We start from the raw sequence: 9977 nt of genomic DNA, 5'->3' as shown, positions 1-9977 counted from the left end.
ACTGCCCATCAGAAGACGGCCCAGTTCTCGTCCCAAGAAATTCGAGGGAAATCAATTTTGCCTTTTTATCGTAGTCGTCCAGATTTTTGTTAACGCTACCTCACGCTGAAAAAAAACAAGTGAAAATGTTAAGTTTAAATCTGAGCTGACCAAATCATTATCGCTTTCTGGTGGATCTGGGGCTGAACGGCCATCTTTGCTTTGGGTTGCTCTCTCTTCAGAAGGTGCTATGAGTTCTGTAATCCCCCCCAACTCCCACAAATCCCTTATTTCCCACTAGCCTCACACCACACATTCACACTCCACCCTGGAGGAGGGGGTGCAGTCGGTTTACGACAGGGGAGACAGGGGCGACTTGGAGGCCTTCTCTCGAGTCCACATCCCCAAAGCTGAACAAGGGACTCTGAGGATGTAAAAAAACATAACCAGGGTGGGTTGTCTCTCTGTGTGTGTGAGGGTGTGTACATTTTTTGATTAATTTTATTATGACCATGACCATGATCATTTTTGTTTTTATTTTGTTACACTTCTAATTGCTGTAAATTGGAAAATAAAAGGAGAACCGAATTAAGAATGATTGTTGATTTTTTTGGGGGGAGATTTGAACAAAACCAGAAATGGTCGTGGGGATGTTTTTCTTCTCTCAACAGAACCGTCACATGTGCTTAAAAGTTTTTTTTTGTTAAACTTGTATTTCTTGAGGTCAGTTACTCTTGACTGTGTCTATGTGTGAGCGTGTGTGTGAAAGTTTAAGACTGTGATGCACATGTGTATTTTCATATTTGAGAATCTCATAACAAAAAGGAAGAAAAAGTACTGTATTCGTTCTGCGGTTTCACGTTGTCTGAACTAATAGGCATAAATAAAAAACCTTTTTTGACTGGAATCATGTATTTTGTAGAGTAATTATGCATCACTACGTCACTACTTGTTTCTGTGACCTGCTTCCTCTCCGGTCTCTCCTGAGTCAGAGAAATATTATATAACATGGAAAAGACCCTGTAAGGATCAAAATATAGAATCAAATCTACAAAACGTCTAGGGTACATATCCTACATATAAGGATTAAAAACTACACACTCACTCTCTCGATATAATTGTTTAATTGTTAAAGATAGAAAAGAAACTGCATTAAACATATAACACATATAGAAAAATGCGTCAGGGTTCATGGAGAGAAATCAAAGAAACACAACATGACCACAAACGAGCCAAGTCGTGTAGGGCAGGTGTGTGTGTGTGTGTGTGGGGGGGGGGTGTCTTCACATATCTGTGAACAAAGGCCCAATACTCATATTCAATCTGTTTCTGCTCAAATATTGTTTCACCACAAACCACAATTTGGAAACACATCAGCATCACACACACAAAAATCAACTGTAATTTGAGGCTTTATACACAATATACATATTCATACCTGGGATGAATAAAGTATATCGGATTAAGATTTATATCATCACTTTTCTAGTGTGAACATACAATGTTATACAAGCGCTTCAATGAAGGGAAAAGATTTCAGCTCTAACATCCACATTCCACCACTACCTCACAATGTTCATCAGGTTCAAATGTTTTGATGAAAGAAGGAAGCAAATCAGTTGAACGGTGTCAAGAACTTTCTAAACTTTTATTGACAATTTATTACATAAAAAATAACATGTGTGTGTGTGTGTGTGTGTGATGGCTGGTCAAGAGATTAACTCTGAGAAGAGCGACTGATTGGCCAAGGCACTCTGTCTTTCCTGTGGGCGAGGCAACAACGGACTGCCACTCATGCCAAAGTGGGGGACAGCGTTACTCAGGAAGTAGAAAGGCACATGGGTAATTCTTCCATTGGACCAACACTGAAAACAAAGGGAGAGAGAGAGAGATATCAATGTGGAGGTGAAGCCAGTATGTTTTTCATGTTACAGCATTTTAAAGACCTTTGTATACAACATTGAACACAAGTTAACACTTATTTCTCCACCATACAGGCCAGTATATTGAAATGATTCACCTCTATATAACATTTTTACAGTAATTTACAGTAAGCAATAATTCCTTACTTAAATATATCAGCCATATAACAGATGGATAAATCAACAAAATTAGAAAGAATTGAATTATTGGGACTTATGCTAAAATTTACACTTGGTCGAGGAGATGATACGTTTTTAATATCTTCTGTTAAAAGCTGTATTGAGAGTTATCTGCAGGTCTGATGGTGCTGTCCGAAACATCTTCAAAACAACTACAAGACACTGACAAAAAGCTTCCCACGTTTAGTTTTTCCTGTTCCAACGCTAAAACCAGCCATTATTTACAAAGAATTATCAAAGAGATAAAATGGTTTTGTAGGTCAACACTTACCACAGTGAGCAGGGCTCCGTGCTGGAAGTTTGGGTGGAACTGCATCAGTCTGGGCTCTGCGTCAGCTTCCCCTTGAACAAAACCACTAAACACGGAAACAAAACAGTAATAAGCAAATCTAGACGGGATACACTGTAGTATGATCCTGGAAAATGCAATGCTGAAGCTACACAGACATGAAATTTACAGTAACCACATATAACAATACAAACCATGGCAGCAGCTCAAAGATGGGGTTGGTTCTTGTCTTGAACACTGCTATGATCGCAGGTCTGTCTGCTGCCTGTGGTTCTCCTGAGAGAGATGGAGGCCGAGTAGAGTTATTCAAACTATACTGAACTAATAATCAATGGCTTCATTGATGTGAATGAGAGAAAAGTGTGAAAGACCTTGAAGAATAACTGCGAGTCTCTCTCCTCTTGGATCCCAGGCAATGGACTGGATCTCTCCACCAAGACTGGTAAAGAAATCAAAGAGAAGTGAGTGACGCTCACCTTCAAAGATCAAATAATCAAGTGGTGAAGAGAAGCATTCATGTCGTCTACTTCCGTTTCTCCCTGGACTGTTTGGAAGCACTAATTGCCTCCGTGGACTAAAATGCAGCCAATTAGTGATTTAGTTTAAAGATCTTACATGATGTCTCCATCTGGTGTGTTAAAGGTTGTCTCCGATAGGTCAGCCACCACAGCTGCTGCCTGGGATCCCTTGGATGTGCCTGAAGAGATGCCTGCAGAATAACAATGACAACGTTTCAAGCTGTAAAATCCACCGAGCTGTGTATTCTTGAAGACGACCGGTTACTCTGTATGAAGACTGAGACATGAACCTGGTGCGTCGGTGAAGGTCAGAGCGTAGATGACCATCTCGCCCTGCACAGTGAAGAGAAGCCGACTCCCATCTGGACTCCAGCAGCCAGACTGACAAAAACAGATTCCTCATTAGTGGATAAATACAAAAGATGTAAAATGCTTTCTCGTAACTTTGGAACTTGGAGAGAAGTGAATCACCTGGCAGCGTCCTTTCAAACATGGCCAACGCTCACAGGTCCACATCCTGGTCTCCCAAACCCTGAAGAAAGGAACTCCACTTATTCATTTGTAAAAAAACCTCCATCCAATTATTATCTGGTGACACCTGATTAATTCCAGACTATACCACTAATCCCTTACATGTTCATAAATATTCATGGCGCTCTACAATCATATAGAAAGTGGCCACTGTCCACACGCATTAAATATGAAGGAGAAAATTGGCAGCTTTGCATATCTTGAACTTGAAATGTGCAAATGTAGCTCAACAAGAAAAGAGGGAATGAAGGAGGGAAGCTAGACAACTAGGAAGCTGGGTATTTTAGAAACTCTCAATCTCTTATTCGCTGTCTCTAACCTGAACAGGGCAGAGGGTGTAGAAGCCAGGACATGGCTGCCGTCTGGGGACCAGGACAGAAAGCTGACCCCGCCTCCTCCGACCCGCTGGAGTGGCACACAGCTTTCTGCAGCGACGTCCCAAACCTGAACCGTACACGGAAGTCAAAAGGCCGAACAACCTTGTCAGAAATTCAGTCAATCACTTAATATGAATCAGTTGGAACGTACCATTATAGCAGTGTCCATGGGTGAGGCTGACACCAGAAGAGATCCGTTTGGGGACCAGGCGATGGAAGTGACTGGGGAGTGACCAGGATGAGACAGAACCTGAGCACAACCGGATGAAGGCCTGGACGGGTCAAAAGGAAGAAGAACGGGGCGTCATGAAGAAAGAAAAATACAACAGGTATATGAGAGTTTCTGCAGGGTTTAACAATTAAATTAACGATTTCGTAAGACTCTTTTAATACCTCATAGCTATAGAATTCATATTAAAATGACAGAAAAACTGTGACAGTAAAGTCTAAATTTATTTAATAAGTGAATTTATGGACATTTAAATCACATTTTGTCTGTACTTCCCGATAATAATCTGTAGTGATACATTTAATCAGTTCAGATGATTTATATCCAGATAAGTGGCAGCCTGCTTGAGTAGTAACGGCATTTATGACAGTTTGAATGCTGCTGACTGAATTCAATGATTTTTGAACACATTATACTTCACGTACCTGGTTGACAGTGAGCAGGGGTCCACGTGCCAGACCAGTAAACAGTTCTGACAAGCGACAGCCAAAGCAGACGCACACAACGGCTTCCACTGCACTGCTGCCACGCTCCTCTGGAGACGGTGCTTCAGTGTGGGAGTGGTGGGGCTGTCAGAGAACAAAAGGAGAAATGTCAAATACCTAAAGTGCTATGTCAAAGTTTAAGAACAACGAGTTTCGCTATTGTAGTCTTCGGGTAAAAGAATAAAAGAATAAATTGGAAGGAAAGCAAGAGTATGGTTTCATTGCTGATATGCAGTGTAGACTTTATTCTGCTGTCATGTTGGCAACAGTAAAGTAATTGTACCTTTTAGGGTTGTATATTTTAATGGAGTCGTCCAGGAGGGCGACAGCAAACTTATCTGTGTGAGGATGCCACGCAAAGGCTCGCACCACACAGTCAGACCTGGTAATAAAGAAGGGATACAAGCAGAGAAAGGTTGTGGACTATTCAACAAACTTTGGTTTTAAATTATGATTGTTTTCATTATCCATCAATGTAAATGTTTGAAAATTTGGATGGGAAAACTATTTACTTTCTTACATTAATTGTCAAGAACACTGCTGAATGATGAGATTATTCTTTAAATCATCCCAACTGCACACATACATCTTTAATCAGTGGCACTTACCAGTTCAGTACTTGTGAAAACTCAGCTATCATGTTTTCACTGCTTAACTGTGGAGCAAACGACAAAGAGGAAAATACACAAGTTAAGGTAACACAACAAACAAGTGATAAACATGTGCAGCACTTTTTCTAGGTAAGAACTTACTGTAAGATGAGGAAACAAGGAGCCGTGAAACGAAGAGACCCTCTGGAGCAAAGCCAGGGTGCAACCAGAACTCACTGACAGCCATTTTGGCACTGCAAGAGAAAGACATTCAACAGTTATTGAATATTGGAAATGCAAAACCAGGTTGGTATGTGTAAAGAAGAAAAAAAACAAAATACAAGTTCCATACCCTCTGTATTTGAATTGGTAATTTCGGTTAGGAGTCCTGTGAAACCACCATCCCGCCTGGAACAGAGACAAGTCACATTATTACATTTGTCTGTAATAGATTTGGGACAAATTATTGTTAAGACAGAACATTGTCTCGACATGATGTCTCACAGGATGTCATCTTCAACATAGACCCAGATAGAGATGAGGGCTTGAACCACCAGCCTCAGCAGTTTAAACTACTAACCTCTGCATTTTCATTCTTCAACACAAGTTACATAAGATTCCACGTGAATTGTTTCTTTCTTTTTTTCTTACAATATGTTGTTGAAAACTGTAATATCCAAATGACGAGAGCTGCAAATATTCAGCAAATATAACCCTATTCTCAGAGAAAATTAATTCCCATTAAATTAAGACTCCTATCGCTACAACAAAATCAAGTAAATTATTACCATACTAGTTTAAATAAGGTGTATCTACTGCATAATTTTCCAACCAGAAAACCCTGTTAAGTTGTACTTTTAGTGTAAAATGCCCTGTTCAGTACTTCAAAATCATTCAAAGCAAATTTATATAGATTCTTATGGAGAATAACAATGTCATCTTCAAAATCCTATGTTGTCTAGACAGTAATACATCTATTATTAAAGTTATACATCGTCTGCTACATGTACCACACCTGCATGTTGTGTGTATGTGTGTAGTTGCACAGTCATATGAGGACCATTGTGAGTGTTACGGTCTCAGGATTGTGTTACCATGCTGCAGCACTCCTCATCCACAGGGTCTCGGAATGGTCCAGAAACGCTGCCTTGCTGCTGCTCTCTGTTCGGCTGTGGAGCTTCAGAGACTCCCGGGGGAAGTAGAGACTCAGTGGACTGGTGTCCTGCAGAAAGACAACACAACGTGGGTGAAGACACATCCACTGGACCCGGTCCATCAACACCAGCAGAGACACTGGACTATTTCAACACCACCACCACCATGACACATATAAGCTCCGGACCTGCTGGGCTCGGTCCTCGGTGCTGGACCCGGGCAGCAGCTCGTTGTTGGACTCGCACAGGGTGCTCTGTCCGAGGGCCAGCGGAGGAGGGAACAGCGAGAGGGAACACATCTTCTCCCCGGGGAAAGGAGCCTGGAAACACGGCATGGCACAGTCAGATACACACAGTCATGTCGGCTGCCATGTTTACACCCAACAACAGCTGAGAGCAGCCGGGGCGAGCAGCGGGCTAGCTACAGTTAGCTAGCTAGCTGGTTCTAGTCCACTACTTCAGTGTCGGTTGTTATAGCCGTCGGTGGTCGGGGAGGTTACCTTGTGGTGGGTTAGGGTTAGGGTCCTGTCTGTGGATCAACACCAGCTGTGGTTCCAGGCAACAAGTTTAAAGCTCATGCTTCTCTGTTGTGACACTTTCGGTTCAACAGCTTCAAGCTAATCCCGCCGTGCGGACTACGGCGAGCCGGAGGGACAAACCGTGCGCAGCTCTGCTTTTTTCTGTCTTAAAGCAGCTTTATTTAAAACTCACAGAAAACAAGTGATAAAGCGACAATTAATTATTTCTTAGGTTAATGATATTAATTTAACGCTAGAAGTTCAAATTGCGTCGATTCCTTTAGATTACTTCCAGCTGGATTGTTTTGAAAAATAAGAAATGTGTATTCTGTGGATTTGTGGCTAAGGCAATAAATCAAGTTTTTATAGACATTAGCTGAATTTCTGTTTTCTCTCGCAAACTACAGTTTTGTGCATCACTGCCACCAGCAGGTCTGGGCTGATTATATGACCAGTCTGTTTTATTTTGTTGCCATTGTAAAACTCTTTGTATTGTGGGTTTGAAAAATCCATGAAAATGAAATAAATATAATAATAAATACATGAAAAATACCACAGTAGCTGTTTGTCATGAATCTATTCAAACGTAAACTATCAACCACTGATGAACCATGAGGATGATAAAGTATGTAGGCAGGTTAGGGTTTTTAATGTTCAAAATGTTTATTTATTGCAAAGAAAAAAGTGAACAAATACCGCACCTCTCTGATTATTGAAAAGATCTGAATTAAGTGCTGTCTTTATTTTTCTCCAATAAAGCTTTTATTTTTTATTTACTAGAATAATAACGGACATTAGTTTAACAAGTTAAACTCTGTAACAATGAATGCTACTTTACTTAATTCTTCCTGTTTGATTAAAATAATCCCTGCTGGTTAGGATCAGGAATCCACTCCCTGGTTGTCTTGCTGACTCGGTTCAGAGTTCACTGCACAAACTGCACAGAGCTGACATGTTGTCCTCTTCAGGACAGAGATGCACTGCTGCATCAACCCTGAGGAACAGGTAACAATTATTTGTTGTCACATACAAAGCAAACATACAATTTTATTTTACTTCAATTGTTTCCTCATGTTTTCCCCTGCAGTGTACGTCCTCCATTTTCCTGCTAATGTGAGTTGTGATTATGATGAAGATAATGATGCTTTGTTTACCCCAGTGAGAGCTGAGTGCATGGTCATCAGCAGGATGATAATATTAAGCTGTTAGAAAGCCACTGGGCTCTTCCATCACTCTTTTGACTATACACCATGAAAGGATATGTGTCTGTTTTAAAACAATAAATAGATGCCCACACTAATAGTGAAAGCATTTATTTTAATACTATTCCATTATATGTGATTCAGGGCAAAACACACAGTTTGGTGAAAGCTAACATGAAACTTCAACATCTCTATGTTGGTCAAGTTGACATCTATCAAAGTAGCTGTCATGGCTCTCAATTGAAATTACCCAAATGCATTACTGAGAGACACAGGCAAGGGATTATTTAATATGATAAAGGTTTTGTTAAAGGTTTTGAAACAAGTTTATGACACATAGACCCTCCATAAGTCATGGTCAGATAACCAGGACTCACTTCAGTGTTTAAATATTTATAACTGAATCAAAATACTTGGGCCAGAGGAGACGAGTAAATAGACTTTTCTTATCTTGATGACCATCAAAGTGCTTTACAGTTCAGTTGCTCCATTAATCCATCCAAAACACTTTAATACTCTACACTTTCTCTATTACACATAACTCACACAGCCACCACAGCTGTCAGCGGCAATTTGGGGTTCAGTGTCTTACCCAAGGATATTTTGGAACATAAATTGGTTGAGCTGGATAACGACGACCTTCTGCTTCACCTCCTGAGCCACAGCTGCTTTTGTGTGAACTTGCTTTTTGAGACCCCTCAGGTTTTCTGGGATCCACTTCAGGGATCCAGCCTGGGAGAGTAGCACACCAGCATCCCTGGAGCCACGTGTATCGTTCAGAGTCACATCAGCAGCAGGATGGAGGAACGTGCAGGTGAATTTCTCAGATGTGGATATCAGTGAATGAAATGAGCACAAAATTAAACAAACACAGCGTGCAGAGGATCGAAATCCTAGTTGTATGTGTGTGTGTTGTCTCTTTTGCAGAGGTTGGTTCTAGCGCCCCACTGCGGTGCAAGTCTCATTTCCGTGACGTCAATTCAGCACTGGGAAAGAGACAGCCCCCCCCTGCAAAAAAAGAAAATAACCCAGCGCGCCTCACGTTGCATGGGTCCCCGGTTATTGATAACACGATTCGGCCGCTGGGATCGGTCCCAGGAACGTGGAACTCGTGGATCTAGGAAGGCGAAATCCAAAGCGACAGACTGGACCGAGGAGGAACAACGATTGTCTCATTATCGCGGACAAACAGAAAGCGGAGCCCACCCCTGCACTTGACAACGCGGCATCAAGCGGGCAGAAAGGTAAGGGAATGTCACACTATCCGGTTAAATGCTGATTGAATAGGGGATAAGGGTTTCGGGAACATGGAGCCTGCATGGTGCAGCTGCTCGGTCGCGTTCACGCCGCTTTGCACTGCACCAACGAGCCGATGCTGCCAAGGAACCAATCACCGTCGACGGATGCAAAGAAAATCATATTTGTGCAGCAACATTATGAAATATGCGTGTGCGTAACGATGCCAACATCATGAGTGGCTGTGGAGACGCTGCGGCACTTTCACTTGGCATGGACCATAGTAGGCATCGGGCTCGCGATTCATGCACGTCGGCTATGATGCTGCTGAGTGTCATCATCGCATCCTCGGTTATTTAAAGATTGATCTTCTTGCGTGTGCGTGTGCGTGCATTCGCGTGTGTGTGGCTCTGTGTGTGTGTGTGTATGTGCATGCATGTGCGCACTGCTCCCTCGCACAGGCCCGGCTGGTTGTTTATTGGCCGGTTTTTTTTTGTCACGCTTTAATTTGGCTCCTTTCGTGCAGTGGTGCAGTATAAGACATTGAGCGGGTGTTTGTGTAGGATATGTGTGAATAGTATACTCTCTCTCTCTCTCTCTCTCTACACCCCCGCCCCCTTCCACCTCACCGCCCCCCCACCACATGCACGCAGGCACGCACGCACGCCGAGGTGGTTATGCAATTCGCCATATTCTTGAAAAATGCACACAATGCTCTTGCACTTGATGCACGACGGGCGACATACGGGAGCCGTTTTGCTCGGATG

The 9977-nt window shown here is 42.2% G+C and overlaps 1 protein-coding gene across 1 annotated transcript; it reads right to left on the bottom strand.

Moving 5' to 3' along the window:
* Positions 1-1605: 1605 nt before the first annotated feature.
* On the bottom strand, positions 1606-6884 carry aaas (achalasia, adrenocortical insufficiency, alacrimia). The gene is made up of 17 exons (XM_061074949.1): positions 6755-6884; positions 6443-6574; positions 6195-6322; positions 5453-5508; positions 5263-5354; positions 5119-5165; positions 4794-4892; positions 4451-4594; positions 3948-4068; positions 3739-3863; positions 3360-3420; positions 3179-3269; positions 2986-3079; positions 2742-2809; positions 2565-2646; positions 2353-2437; positions 1606-1844 (listed from the first exon to the last, which is right to left on the bottom strand). Exons 2-17 carry the CDS (start codon positions 6551-6553, stop codon positions 1689-1691), a joined length of 1560 nt encoding a protein of 519 aa, XP_060930932.1. The 5' UTR covers positions 6554-6574; positions 6755-6884; the 3' UTR covers positions 1606-1688.
* Positions 6885-9977: the final 3093 nt, after the last annotated feature.

The sequence above is a fragment of the Limanda limanda genome, chromosome 7 (genome assembly GCF_963576545.1).
Source record: "Limanda limanda chromosome 7, fLimLim1.1, whole genome shotgun sequence".
NCBI classification, from domain to species: Eukaryota; Metazoa; Chordata; class Actinopteri; order Pleuronectiformes; family Pleuronectidae; genus Limanda; species Limanda limanda.
This window is presented reverse-complemented; position numbering and strand designations above follow the sequence as displayed.